The sequence below is a fragment of the Condylura cristata genome, unplaced genomic scaffold, assembly GCF_000260355.1.
Source record: "Condylura cristata isolate star-nosed mole 26May11 unplaced genomic scaffold, ConCri1.0 scaffold00002, whole genome shotgun sequence".
Classification (NCBI taxonomy): domain Eukaryota; kingdom Metazoa; phylum Chordata; class Mammalia; order Eulipotyphla; family Talpidae; genus Condylura; species Condylura cristata.
The window spans coordinates 55,540,878-55,556,591 of record NW_004567103.1 but is presented as its reverse complement, the minus strand read 5'-3'; the positions used below and the strand labels follow the sequence as shown (position 1 = coordinate 55,556,591).

The 15,714-nt window shown below is 34.3% G+C and overlaps 1 protein-coding gene across 1 annotated transcript in view; it reads right to left on the bottom strand.

Moving 5' to 3' along the window:
• The window catches only part of CCDC148 (coiled-coil domain containing 148), a 138,488-nt gene that overhangs the window by 100,714 nt on the left and 22,060 nt on the right, over positions 1-15,714 (bottom strand). Inside the window, exons 7-8 of the mRNA XM_004674634.1 lie at positions 6,878-7,016; positions 3,569-3,775 (exon numbers count right to left, since the gene is read on the bottom strand). Coding sequence (XP_004674691.1) covers positions 3,569-3,775; positions 6,878-7,016 — 346 coding nt within the window. The remainder of the gene's footprint in view (positions 1-3,568; positions 3,776-6,877; positions 7,017-15,714) is intronic.

The following is a 15,714-nucleotide window of genomic DNA, read 5'->3' as shown; positions in this document are numbered from 1 at the left end:
AGAATACACTGAACAGCATGATGAGGAGGAAATAATCAAAGCACAGCACTATGCCTGTCCCTCATTTAGATGTCTCTCTTGTCACTAGATGAAAACTAAACAGAATCCATGATTCATGTTTGGGTTACAGAGGGTCCCTTGGTCACTTTAGGTCGGAAAATGCAGTTTTGATTCAAAATTAAATTGGACAATTCCACAAAATTAATTAACTCTTCCATCTTTATTCAAAAGATGCCATCTCCTTTAATTCCCCTAGATGCTTAATCCATCAGAGTTCACAGGTGGGGGAAGGGATGGGGAGGACAGGGGAGGAGAGGACAGAGTTCTCATTAGCCTGGTGTTCATCACTGTCCTAAACAAGCCTGGCAGGTGTTTTGTGCTGACTCCCTCCCTGCTGCCTCTTTGTTGCCTCAATTACAGTTGGATGTTCTGGAAAATATTCCTCTGATGTGGATAACTATTTTTTCTCCACCTATCAGGTTCCTATTTATTTTTGTTCCATCCACTGTTGTTTGTTTGTTTTGTCTTTTTTGTTGTTGCTGTTGTTTTGTTTTTTAAAAATTTATTTACTTATTCATATAGAACTGGGGTCCAAGCCAGAGATGCGGAGGGTGAGAAGATTCACCAGAGACAGAGTGGGGAGCAGAACAGGCAGATCTACGAAGTATACTGCTGAGGGGAGCAGCGGGCAGGTCAGGAGAGGTCTGCCACACCATATGGTCACCTCCAGGGCAGGCGGGGAACAAACTCATGCAGAAGTGGCTTTAGCTTCTTAGTGCTGTGCTTTAACCCACTGCACACCAAGGAGGGCCTATTTTGTCTTGTTTTTGATGGAAGTGGTGGGGGGTTCCTAATCTCTCACAAGAGTCAAAATGGACAGGCTAGCTTGAGCAGGGTGCCTCCAAAAATGACCCCATGACAACAGAAAATTATTTCTTAAATAGGGCACATTAAAGATTGATAATAGTATTTCATTATGATTTTTCAGTTTCCTTAAGATGTATAAAGATGAAAAGAATGTCACTCCCACTTTAGCCACAAGCAAAAAGCTGAACAGCCTACAAAATGAGAACTTTCCTTAAACCCCTCTGAAAGTAAACATTGCAGAGCAATAAACTAACCCAGAATTTCAAAAAATCATATGGCATATGAAATGAAGTATGGCGATTCATCCAAAAACTAAAAATAGAAATTCCAGATGATCCAGTTATCTCACTTCAAGATATTTATCCAAAGAATATGAAAACACTAACTTGAAGTGGTGTCTGCCACCAAAACTTAGAATTAGCCTACCTTCCCAGTGATGAGTGGATAAAGAAAACATTGTACATGGCCTCCCTGGTGATTCAGGGGTTAAAGTTTCAGCACTATCAAGATATGCTGGCCACTGGGGCATGAGTTTCATCTCCTGCCAGGGAGTTAGCCCATATGGTGCTGCAGACCTCTCCTGTCTCACCTGCTGCTCCCCTGAGCAATGTATTTCTGTAGATCTGCCTGATCTGCTCCCCACTCTGTCTTTGGTGAATCCTCAACCACCCTACCCCACACCTCTAGCCTACATCCCATTTCTTGTATGCATAAATAAATGAAATAAACCTTTTTTAAAAAAAAAAGAAAATGTAGTACATATACATACATAGTGGAGTAGTATTCAGCTATACAAATAAGATGAAATCTTACCATTTGCAACAGTATGAAATTATTCAGATGGGGGAAAATGGATGAGTTCACTCACGTATGGTAATAAAGAAACAAAACAAAAAACATGAACTCAATGAAACAAATAAGGTTTTCATCTACTAAATGAGTGGTTACTCAAAGGAGAAGAGAGGGGAGCTGGGGAAAATGGGTTAAGGGGTCAATTCTACAGTGGTGGATAGAATTAGACTTTTGTGGAGAATGTAACAGAGTAAGTATAGATCTTGATTTACCATGTAATCTAAATAAAATTTATTCAATATATATATATATATATTTAAAAAACACACACACACTGCTGCAAGCAGGGAAGCACTATCAGAACTAGCTTCTATGAGGGTAAACACCTAAGAAAAACAAGGCTACCAAAGAAGTGGGTAACAAGTTTGCAACTAAATCTCTGCGATGACTGTATAGATAAATGTCAACAATTTGTTATTACGGAAAAAATATGAGTATAGAAGTAGTGGAAGTTATAAACACTGGGAATTTACACTCCCTCGCAGTTTTTTATTCATAAGCCTGGCAGAATGCTCCTAATAATGATTAGAGTCAGAGTAGAGAAGAGCAAACCTCCTATGGTGGTTCAAGTCTGCAAGAAAGGAACAAAGAGCTATAGCAAAATATTTGTTGGGGTTGGGGGGTGAGTAGGGAGAAATGAACAAGCCCACCAGGCCACAAGTACAGACCCATTCCACACGTCCTCAGACCCTGGGGATAGAAGAACAAGCTTTCTTCCACACGAGACCCACTTTATTCCATGTATGCTTACCTCAATGCAATACAACAAAAAGAAAGTATCACTGCATAGCTCCAGAGTTAATGATAATGTGAAAAAAATAATATAAACAGACTAGGAGAATCTAAGGACTGGCCTTGGCCCCTGACCTGTGTGTTTCTTATATTTCCTGTAGATAGACCGGAGACACTCATTAGCTCTATAGCCATGGTAGAGCAGGCATGATGTAGCTTCTGTTTCTTTGAGGCTCTAAGCTTATACAAAGTGAAAGAAGTAACTTAAAAAAAAAAAGATGCAAAGCAAACATTTTTCTTCTAATGTTTTCAAATAGAAATATTTGTTTTTAATATGCTACTAATTGTTATGCTGTAACATACCAGGGGTTTTTTCCAATCAAGAGAAAAATTTCTTGTTGCCTACTATGTCCTTTATTAACAAATCCCAATTTATGCATTTCACCCGTCAGGAGTCCTACACCTGTGCCTGATCTAGTGAATGCATTATTCCCAACACAGTCATTCCTGCTTTCAGTTATGAACTGAAGTACCTGCTTTGTATTCCCTATCACTGTGAGATACTGGTTCTCAATCCTCCAACTGCAGGGGTTCCCCATTAAACTCTCCAAACCATGCAAAAGTACTCCCATTGGGTCTGAGGAAGAGGGAAACTCCACCAACTCTCTTTCACTTGACTGAAGGTTGACACAGCTCATCATCTCTCCTCAACATATCTCTTTACAAATTCCTTCCTTAACTTGAACTTTATTTTACATCATATGAATGAGAGTTCCAAGAGTCTCTGAACCGTCATCAGATGTTTACTTTATAATGACACTCTGCATTTTCATCCACCACTTGACTCTGGTGTGTGGCTTTTATGGCTGATACTGGGTAGGCATGGGTCAAAACTTTAATATTAATATCCTGTTATAGTAACTTTAGATTGAATAAATGGAATTATTGATTGGTAAGTATTCTGACCTTAAAGAATTTTAATTTCATGTGGTTCAAATTAATAATTTTACTGAAGAAAGACTTTTAGAGAAACTGAACTTTAGATTGGGTTTGAACAAAAGGAAGAAAATAAATTCTTAAATGAATGACTAGTCAAATAAAACTTTCTATGACTTACTTTGGCTTTCAGGTCAGCACATAATTCCTGTTGCTTTTTCCTATCCTTCACCAATGCACTCTCCATTTCATGAGCTACACAGGCCTCCACAAGTGTTACCACGGCCTTCTGTATAAAGTCTCTCCTAGTCTTATTCCAACTTGATATCAGGATCCTTCGCTGCTCCTTAGCAAAGTGATATTGATCACAATATTTCTCATGTCTTACCTGAAAAGATAACAGATGGTAAAAAACTTATTATGAAAGAAAGCCTATATACTATGTCATTGTTTCAAAAACAAATAAAATGAATTATAACTAATGATTTTGAAAAACTGGGCCAAACATCTTCCTAGTAAATATAGCAACTAGTATCATTTATCAGCCTGAGAGCCTTTGGCTAACCAGTAACCAAAGACAAGTCATTTCACTTTTTTTTTTTAAGTCCTCAAGTTTTTCACAAAGGAGGCAGTCAGACGAGTGACCCTAGAACAACTTTTATTTTTCCATGGCAATGATTCTGTAAGTAGCAAACATCATTTACCATACGTATAATTTCAAAAATGCTTCCTCTTTAAATTAGTTTCACTGTTATAATTACTTCAGTAACTTCAGTCAAGCTCATGCCAATAAACATGAGATATCACTACAATAATCCTGAAAACTCACTTGTGTGAGCACTGAAGTATTCAGGTGTTAGTATGTCTGCACATACAGTAATTACAGCAATGACCCATCCGTTCAGCCTGAGAGACATGGCACATTGGACGCAGTAGTTCCTGTTGGCAGTGAATCCCCATCAAGTGAGACCTCAGTGTCTTGAGGAAACTAAAAGGAATGTAAAAGATACCCTGAGAGACTGAAAAATCTCCATGGGTGATTCTGAAATGCTCCACAAATAAAGGTATCTCTTCTGAAATTAGAGTTACTGACCTAAAGAATTTTTGATTTTTTCCGGTATATGCCATGTCTCTGAATTTGAAACTTTAACACTCAAATATGTGAACAAAGTAAGTAAGCGAATAGGAAGGGGTAATTTCAATGTAAAATACTACCTCAGTATGGTTAAACAGATACTATAAGGCAGGACATCGCTTCTTAAGCCACATATCTACTACTAAAATCTGTCTTTTAGCCATCTTAGCTCTTTCCAAAAATCAAAGGTTGACTTAAAATTTGTGAAATATTTAGAAAGGAAGCATATACCATACAGAAATGCACATCAATCAACCCATGTAAGAATTAAGTGTAAAAGCCATTAACACATCAATAAAAGCTAAAAAGAAATGTACAAATTAAAAAATGACTATTATAGAAGCAAGTAGAATAAATATGGAATGAAAAGAAAGGCCTAATTCAATAGATTAAGGTCCTAACAATGGAGAGTATGTTATTATCTAACCTGTTTGTTTTTATTTTACATAACAGGCATCCATTACAAAATAATGGTTAAAATTAAACAAATAATTATTGCGGGAGATGGGATGGTGGTGGAAGAGGGTAGGAGAGAGTGGTAACACTAGCTATATGACCTTTACTTTAGTTTCCTCATCCATAAAATAAGGATAAGAATAGCACTTCTCTCATCTACTGTTTGGTGCATTACAGGAGTTTACACATGACTGACATAAGTAAGTTTTATACACAGGTAGTATTGTAATTTGCTTAATGTAAAGTAATTATAAAAATTCACAATGTCTCAAATGGCAAATAGGCACATGAAACAATGTTCACTATTTCTTATCAATGCAAATCAAAGTGTGGAGCTATCATCTCACACCAGTGAGAATGACTATTCTCCAAAAGACAATAAACAAGTGTTAGAAAGGGACACTTAGACATTGTTGGTGGGATTATAAATTGGTGCAGTCAATGGCAAGTAGAATGGAGATTGCTTTAGAAATCCATGTCATTCCATTGTCTCACTTTTGGATATTAACCCAAAAAATACAAAAACACAAATTCAAAAAGACATATGCACCCATATTTACTGCAGCACTATTTACAATAGCCAATAACTGAAAACAATCTAATAGCCCATTAGCTGACAAATGGATAAAGATTATATACTCATAGAATATTACTTTAGCTATGTAAAAAAAAAAAGTCTTATCATTTGTAGTGACAACATGGAAGGAACTAGAAGGAATTTTGTTTAGTGAAATAAGTCAGAATGAGAAAGACAAATATTGTCTGACTTCACTCATGGTATACTGAGAAAAATGAACTCAAAAAACCAAAAATAAACATTTGGATTATAAGACCGATTAGTAGCTGCTATAAGGGAAAGGGAAAAAGAAGTGGGTAAATGAGGAAAAAAGATAGAATGGCACAGCAAAGAATACGGTTTTAGTAGTGAACTTAATGTAGTGTGCATATATGTTGATTCTTAATCCTGCGCTCCTGAAATTTGTGTTAAAATGCAATGCTTTTACAACAAAAAAGAAATCTAATGCAGGTGTATTAAAAATACAAATAATAAAAATAAAGCTTTAAAGTAATAGGAGAAAGTGATATTTAATACAATTTAATACTGTATCATTATTTATTGGCTTCCTAATTTTAAATATATATGTTAGGCCCTCTCTGATGGCGCAACAGGTTAGGGCACAGCACTGCAAGCTGGCAGAAGCCACTTTAGTGTGAGTTTGATCCCCGGCCCCAGAGGTGATCCACATGGCTGGGTTGACCTCTCCTTTCTCTCCCACAGCTCCCCTCAGCGATGTACTTTATCAATCTGCCTGTTCTGCTCCCTGCTCTATCTCTGGTGACTCCTCCCACCACCCCTGCACCTCTGGATCCATAAATAAGTAAATCTTAAAAAAAAAAAACAAATATACATGTTTATTACTCTGTGTAAGGTCTAACACGTTGACTAGCATGCTCATATTTGTCTTCTACCAGTTTATCCTGAGTGCCTAGCACTGTGTTTCACCATTGCACATGGTAAGACAAGGATTCACTTTTGTTTCTCTATCCAAGAGATTCATCCATGTAAGCAAGTCATTCTTTGTATCTATTCACAATTTGAGCTGTGAATGGAATTCTGCCAGTGCTATCTCTGAAGACCCCCTATTGCCATCTCACTCCCCACCTCCCTAAGGGAACCACAGGGAAGATCTCTGGAGTAAGCAAGAACAGAAGAATAAATACGTCCAGACAGTTCTCCCACCTCTATGTGGACTATACAAACTTGAAAAATAATATACTGTCAACCTATAACTTGATTATTTCCTAGAGTTTTAAGTATAAGCTAAGTGTATACTTAGCTTAAAATCTACTGACTACTAAGGCAATTAAACTTGCCAGTATATAGGATCTAAAACTTACCAAATCACGCCTGGATTTGTGAGGAAAATGTCTTTGCAACATGTCCAGATACAGAGTTCTTCTGCCACAGAGATCTCCAGGATACTGATCCAAAACAGCCTGGTAAATCCAGTGATCTTCCTCACTTAACTGGAAGTTTCTGAAGCAACAAAAAATATTGTTAAGCAGTCATGGAGTCTGAGGGACTCAAACTTGTTCAAACCATTAACAAATGATAATAATTATATAATGTGAAGGTTTTAATAAACATGTAAGTTAATTCATGTCTGCAATGGATACATTTCTAAATTCTAATACAGTGGTTTCTTTTATCTTTTTATTTGTTCTAGGAATAATCTGAAGTAGTTTAACGAGACAGAATATTTTCAAACACTTATTTTATTTTGCCTTAACAACACTAAAATTTATTTTTACCAATGAATAAAGTGAATAAACATTGAGAAATAAATTATTAAGCATGTAGATTTAAAAAAATTGCTTATTAAACAAAGTTCCTATGGTTAGACTGGAGGAAAATACAAATGGAGATAGTTAAATGGACAATTACACAAAACAAGGCACTAATTTAAGGTTGAGCTTTAAAATCAGGTCTAAAGCTGTCTTTTACTTTATTCTACCTTCTTGTTTTATTTTGGTAGTGGAAAGAAAGTCAATGACATTAAATTTTATATCATTAACGCAATCATTTGTAAACAGGATCCTGCATGCAATGTGCCCACCATGTTCCAAAATGCCTTTTTGTTTGAGGACACTCCTAGGCACTGGGCTGGATTGTGTTCTACACAAAGTATAAGTTGGCCCAATGTAGAGTTAAAAGGTTGCAATATCAGATTAAACTCTAAACTGAATTGATGTCTCTTTATTATTCTGAGTGTATTTGCATATTATTCTTGTTTAATAAATTGGAGTAATCAAATACAAATGCAATCATAGGAAATATTATTAGTAACAAATATCTCTTTAATTCAAGATGGAGACTTGCTAGTATTTTGTTCTATTCTATCAAGGGCCTTCTGTCTTCTACTTTAAAGTTAATTGGGCAATTAAAAGAATGTTTTCATTATATGTCTTCTATGCCCTTGAAAAATATTTGATATGACATAAAAAGGGATAAAACACCTTTTAAATCAGTGATATTAATAAGAATCCCACTGTCCTCATACAAAGTTACCTAGTTTTTATAAAGGATTTCATTATTCTAATAAGGAGCAAGAAAAAAATACCCTATTTCAAAGAAGAGAATCTATAACAACTCTATAATGAGGAGGGAAAGTGAGTTGGAGGTGTTCAAGCAGGTATAAGTATACTTTATAGTTCTTAAGCATGACATAATCTATTGCAGAGCTAGAATTTGAGATGAGTTCATTCACTGAACACATTGAGTGTTTTTGATTTTGTCTGAATCAGTTTTTCATGTATAGATGGTAAAACACTTCTGCAAAGAAAGCATTTCAAGTAGGTATATTAAGCCTGGAGAAAGGCTTGTCTGAGAGTGTTTGTCATTTAAAACACCCTCAACTCTTTAGGGACAATATCTCAGGTCCTCTCTCAAAGAACTAATTTTCATTCATGCTAACATAAATGCATTTTAATAGCAGAGCTAGCCACAGACATTTCTGTTAAGATGGCAAGAAACAACAAGAATGGACTGATGGTCCATATTCTCATTAATTCATTTGAACTGTTTATATAATCAAAAAATCTTGAATACAGTTTGGATTTCCACCTCTCTTTGATTAAAATTGTGAATTTATATGCTTGGGAGGGGAAAGTGACAGAATCTAGGTCCAACAACTGTTCTGTTCTTTTAAATTGTCACTCATCTATATAATGGACACTGTTGGTGTAATGCTCAGAACACCCTTATTAGCTAGAATTCCCATCACAAGATGCTCATAACTCACAGATGTACTGCTCTGGAGAACCACTCTGGGCTCAGTAGGAAGTGCATCATCTACTTTCTCACCCTTTTTCTATTCACAATCAATGACTGTCTGGCATGACGGTACAGAGGCCAGTCCACTAACTTCAAGACAGGACCAATGCTTTGATACCATTCATGCCCCCACAATTCACTGTGGGAACAAACTGCAGCCCATTTCCATTGCAGTCTCTTGCTTGCTTAGACCTTCTTCCCTGCTCTGTCCTATTTCCCTACCATCCTCTCCTGAGAGATCACTTTGTCACAATCCCTATCTCAGCTTGCAGTTACTACAGACCAAGGTAAACCACACGTAATGTTACCTATAATTTCTAAGAATAATTTAATTTCTTTTGCTAAATGGAAATGTTTTAAGCTAATTGTTTTGATGACCTCCCATACTAAATGATGGTGCAAGATTGTGACTGTCTGTAAAGGAAAATTACAAGTGGCAAACATTTACAAAAGTGTTTTCAAATAAAAGCATTAAGTAATGTTCACAGCTATGAGTAAACAAGGAAGTGAATTTATGGCAAACACTACATTTTTATACACAGATCTATTTTGCACAGATCTATTAATTAGGTCCCATTTGAGCAACATTAAAGCCACTTAAATATATGAAATAATAATATAACATTAAAACCAGATATTTCAAACCAAGGAAGCCACAATGATCACAACCACTCATTTTATCCTCTGATTTTAGAAACCTCACATTGCAAAAACTTTTTCCAGTTACCACAACTACACAAATTAGAAGTCATTTTTCTAGGATATATAGAATAAACATGAAAAACATGATTAAAAGGAGAGATATATACACACATGCACTTCCAATATTGTTATTTTCAAAGTATTTGTAGCAGTTTCCAGAGCTTCAGGCTTAAATCAGGAGACAAAGATTCACATCAGCAAATACTAATGGCTCAGTCATACATCTCTATTACAATGCTGCTTGTGAGGGAGAAAACTCCCACCACTACAGAGCTACCAAGCCTCTGAATAGTAAAAATCTAAGAGGAATATTCAAACATAATAACCTCCTCACAATAACAAAGTATCCAATTCCTGTTTAACTCTAAAATATAAAAATTAATATGTCTGCATTTCTAAATTCAAATCTGAACATGTCTCTGTCCTATCCAATCCTTCATCATTTCATTAAACAGAAAAATCCACTTAAAAGACTGAGGAAAAGGTTAGCTTTTATTTCCAAAGTTCTTACTTCGCTTGACTGCTTGATGATGACTATGATAAAACTAGTTAAGTTATACAGATAATGGAAAATAACTCTGATCATTTACTGAATCCTGAATTAAAAAAAAAAAAGACCATAATTTTTTAAGAAAAAAAAGATCCTAAACCTCTGCAATTTTTAAAAATAGAAAAGATCTTCTGAAGTTATTTTTGTCCACACAAAGTTCTTAAAGTGTTTTGTAAGTTTTATCTTTATGATAGCATACAAGATTTTATAGTTCATAGGTTTATTGAACATTTTTAACATCTTAGGAAAATTTCAGCCAGAAGGCTGAGGTAGTTATCATTCAACCCCTACCCATCATCTACTGCCCCAAAAGTTGAGGTCCACAAATATAATTTCATTAATGATTTGTTAAGTGTGGCAATACACAATACAGAAGGGACCTCAGAACTATGAGAATTCAAGCTGGCTGAGTCCAACTGTTACCTTAATTCTACCTGTTTGAATCATTCAAAAAATTCTACGCTTACTCACAGGCAACTTATCTGTAAGTGTTCTTCATAGTCACACATAACACACTTCCTTAGAGTTCTATTTTCATGCTATCAATATACATTGGATGGCAGGGGAGTAGAAGGGGAAAGACACAGAAATGTTGGTAAACAAGATATATAAGGATAACAGGTACTTTAATAGCAGAATCAAGTCTATGCAACTAAATGCTACCCACAAACTGGTTGAAAGGTACTATATTTTCTCACAGTGAAGGTAGATTTCCAACAAAATGTTAATTAGAGTTTCCTGAAGGTAGCTAACTGCAGTTATCAGCAGCTAACAACTGTACCAAGATGGGCAAATGTCCATAGTGTATCTGTTCTCACAAAATTCTTATCTCTTCAAGAATAACAATGTCAGGGGATACCTATTGTTCCTCTACTATGAAGCAGGATTACAGTAATCCACCATGAACTTACATAGATTAAAAGATAACTCCAGCACAATCTATTTGTGGACTGGGTCTCTCCCTCTGGAAAATCCAAAATAAAACTTGACTTTAAAGTTGTATTAATTTTATTGAGGCAATGTTGGTTTAAAACACAGCATATAATTTAGAGGTATAGGTTCACACTTCTACGGATGGATGTTATCTCACAAAGCTTAACACCAAAGAAGCTATAATCCTCCTCCATAGCCTTTTCAACCTTGTTTTTTCAATTCAGATCCAAACACCCAATGTAATTAGTCTTGTTCCTGAAACTATTTACCTACCCAATCACCACAACCTTACCCCACTCTAGCTCCATTATACAAATATGTCTATCTTTGATTTTCAGTTAGATATACTGGGGACTCCCTGGCTCCAGCCCATTTCTGAACAGTGGTATCTGCTCTTTGGAGTTTGCTCAGGTATATACAATGGCCTTCCCAAAAGACCCAGTCCCAGTTCTCACCTCCAAGGTACCTAAGCTCTGCTTAGTCTGGCTACTGAGGAGGGAGTCGACAGCCAGAATAAAGTGGGCTCTCAGAAATCTGGTCCAAAATCTACTGAATTAAAGAATCAACAACAAGGTGACCCAACTCAAATGTAAATGAAAAGAATAAATAAAGATAAGATCATCTAAATATATTTCCTTTGATTTTCAACGAAAAAACCTTCTATTAAGACAAGTCAATTTCCATGTTAGAAGAATTTTATTCTTCACTTTTGGAGAGCAAAACACTGATCGGATTATAGGAAATCCAGACTCCTCGATTTTAGAACCCTGCCACAGTTCTACTTTCTTGTCAGGAGAGTATGGTTTTGGATGGAAGTGCAGTATCTGGCTTTACGTAATAGTCACCTTAGTAAAGTCACTTTGACTTGGGCTGGGTATTCTCTTCCAGACAAAGATAGCTTATTTGATAGCTAACTGAAGGGGATAAATGACATTTTAATGCAGCATACTATTGATAATACTGCTTTAAAAAGAAAGTACCAGATTAGAGAGATGCAAATTTAGTGTGACTAGACTAGTACTACTTGGCTGACTCAGGGTAGACCAGTGTGGGTGTTTAACACCAAAGGCCACATTTAAGACAAAACAAACAAAATAAAACAAAAAACCCTAAGCTAAATAAACCCAACTTAAAAGTAAATGAACAGAATAAATAAAGATAAGATCATCTAAATATATTTGATTTTCAATGAAAAAACCTTTCTTATTAAGACAAGTCAGTTTCCATGTTAGAATTTTATTCTTCCCTTTTGAAGAACAAAACACTGTAATGCACAATAAAGCAGAAATGAATAAAGTTACCTTATATAGACATTATGATTTAGTTCTCCAGGTTCAAAAGCAAGAATAATAAAATTGCTCTACCTCTTTGAGATGACATGAGAAAGAAATTTAATTAGCTATCATGAGGGCTTCTGAAAATTTAATTGCCACATAAAAATGTTATAATATCACCTCAAACCAACTACCAATAATCATTACGAAATTATAAGAGTGGATTTAGAAGAGTTTGCTACTTTTAGACATTAACAATGTTCAACTTTATGTTCTTTTATAGGCATTTACATGGCAAACAAATATAAATCTGTGAATAGGGTGATTATAATTTCTTATATTATAGGTTCTCCATAGTCTCAGTTCTAATGACTATATTTACCTATGGTTGGATTTCAAGGTACAAGGACTAGGGAAAACTTGTTATGAGCAATTGGTTTCATATATAAAATAAGCACCATAATTCCTCCTATATAAAAAATTGGCAATCTTATCCATAGAAATTTTAATCTTGGCTTTGCTTATAGCTACACATATTTTATTATTTTAATAACAAATTCCATCTGTGTTATGCAGGTTAAAAAATAACATATGTCAATTGTCCTAGACACAAATCTGTCAAGCTACTACATTTCCATTTTCTCCAATCTGATTTACTTAAGATTAATTTGATTTCACACCCAGTGGAGAAAAGAAACCTCTTATGAAATTCTCACTCCTTCAATTTGAAAATGCCAGATTTTTCAGATTCTTGTAGTAAAAGTTTAGAATCACATACCATTCATTACACTGCATAGTTTCTCCCTAAAATAATTATATCAGGAAGGCAGGTGTGAGCTGCAGGGATACTAACAATAAAAACCTGTTGAACTATCCTTATATACTTTTCACAAACACATGTAAACAAACATATCATATAAATAAATACAGAGAAGGGGTTATTAAGTAAGCCAAAGCAATCTCTAAGATTAGTTTTTGGGATAGCCTTTAGAAATTAGACCTTGATAAAATGCATTCCACTAGTCAAGTGAATGTAAAGTATACCTGATTCTGACAATAAGCCCAAAGTACATTTGTACAGTCACAAAATACAGCTTTTGGTTTAAGTAATAAAAAATGAATTATAATATCTTTAGGAGAAAGTTCTATAGAGAAATGATGAAAACAAAGCCATAGTCTACAACGATTATCTTCCCCTACAAACATAGATTCTGAATCTGGGTTGGACATGCCAAGAGAAAACAGGAGTTGTAGTCACCAGGGATGTTGCTTGATTGGGTCATCTAACCATTATGACTAAGTGAACACATGAGTGTTTAAATAATTATGCTCCTATTTCTGACTTCTTCCATTATTAACTTGCATACAAACAACTCAAACAGGAAATGCAGAACCTGATACTGGATAGGCCCAGGCACTGAAATGTTCCAACAATTTTGAGACTACATTCTCAGAGAAAAATGCCACCTTGTATTAAGGTTCCAATATTTTACATTGTTACGACTCAATCAAGTAAGCAATATCAGTTACCTTTTATGCTCTGAACTCTTCAAGTAAAAGTTAAACATGTATTTGTTTATTCAAATATTTTTTAAAGAAAAATATGTAAGCCCATTCACTGTTTCTTCAGTGTTGGCTTCTAATACTTGTTTTTAATCCATTTAATCTTTTATTAGCAAGATTAGCAATTGAGTATATTCTTCCCTTGTAGTGAACGAGGTTTAGTATAGAAGTAATGCTTAGATTTATTTCTTTTTTTGCCAAACTTTCATGTAAGGACAGTGACAGAGCTATGCTATAAAAATAAATATTGAAAAAGAAAATATGAACAAGGCTCTGGTGATATTTATCCATAATAGCAATACCCAGTGCCTAACCAACAAATCTAAAAGTTGAGCCAAGTGACAGAAATTTTATGGTGAAAGTATAAATTGTTTCCACATTTTCAGAAAGGAAGATGGCAATATTCTCAAAAGTCTTCTAATTTTTCAAGCCCTTTGACTCAGCAATTCTATTTGTAGGAATTCATCTTAAAGAAACACTCACTGGATTGTTCAAAATACAACAACAAAGTTGTTAGTTCCAATGATTGTAGACAAAAATCAAAATATGAAATAAATAATTGAACAAAAACAGGAAGTCAGATGAATTTATGTGGTAAGCCCATATATTGAAAAACATTGCATATAACAAAAAATATGATGTAAGGAATATTTAATATAGTGACCTAAAACCAAGGCTAGCAAACATTAATGGAAAAAATGAATACTGTACTTGACTCACAAACAGGAAAAAAATGGATATATTTATAGCTTTTTTCCTTTTGTAAATAATAGATATATAAAATGCATACACATACATGCATATATAATATATAAATAACACAGAATGTTACCCGAGGACACTGGGAATTTATAACAACTTGTACTTTATTTTCTTTTTATAACTATTAAATTTTTTCTTTGAATATGTAATTATTTCTGTTTTGGAGGAAAAAAAATGTATATATGTAAGTCCATAGGCTACTGACAGTTACTTTGAAAGTTGCTAGTAATCAGGGAAATTGTAATAATTTAGTTGAAAAATATGATTCTAGAAATCTACACACAGAGGGAGATAACTGTTAAAAGGTCATTGGATTTTTAAATAGGCTTTAAATTCAGATCATAAAATAGAATAATAACTATGCTTTAATATAAATTTTAATATACCTATCAGAAAATAAAGTAGTAATTACTTCTTATCATTCTATAGCTTTTGCCACATATTAGATTCAGATTTGACACAGCTAAATGGAACACCACACAATTATGTTTCATCTATATAATTAATTCATCCAAATGTTGGGAAATTAAAGTCACAATCTCATCTAAGTCTAAAACAAGCAATTAAATTTGTCTTCATGTTCCTAATGAAATGCAATCCAAATAAAATCTAAATATTTCACAACATACTGAATAAATGAAGTAGATTAAATTGTATCAAGTTTTAATGAAAGGCAGCATCCTTCAAAGCTGGGCATCCAAAAAGGGAGGCACTAACCACATGTGGCTATTTAGTGTTGAAATGTGGTTAGTCCCAATTAAGATACCTTTAATTATAAAATGAACACTAAAATTCAAAAGCTGCATGTAATATATTTCATTAATAATTTCAACATATATCCAATATGTTGAAATTATTAATGAAATATATTACATTCATTTTTTGCTATATATTGAAATTAGAACTTGTAGAAATTATTGCTTTAAATAAAATATTAATATAATTTTTTTCTTCTTAAAAAATTTTTAATATGCCCACTTAATTATTTGTGGCACACAAGCTGGCTTTACATCATAATTCTACTAAACTGTGCTTATCTAGTGGTCAACCAATTTTCCAAGTTTCTGGTAAATGTAAAATATGGACAGTGGTGTGGTGTGAGGGAAAGTCTTTCTAA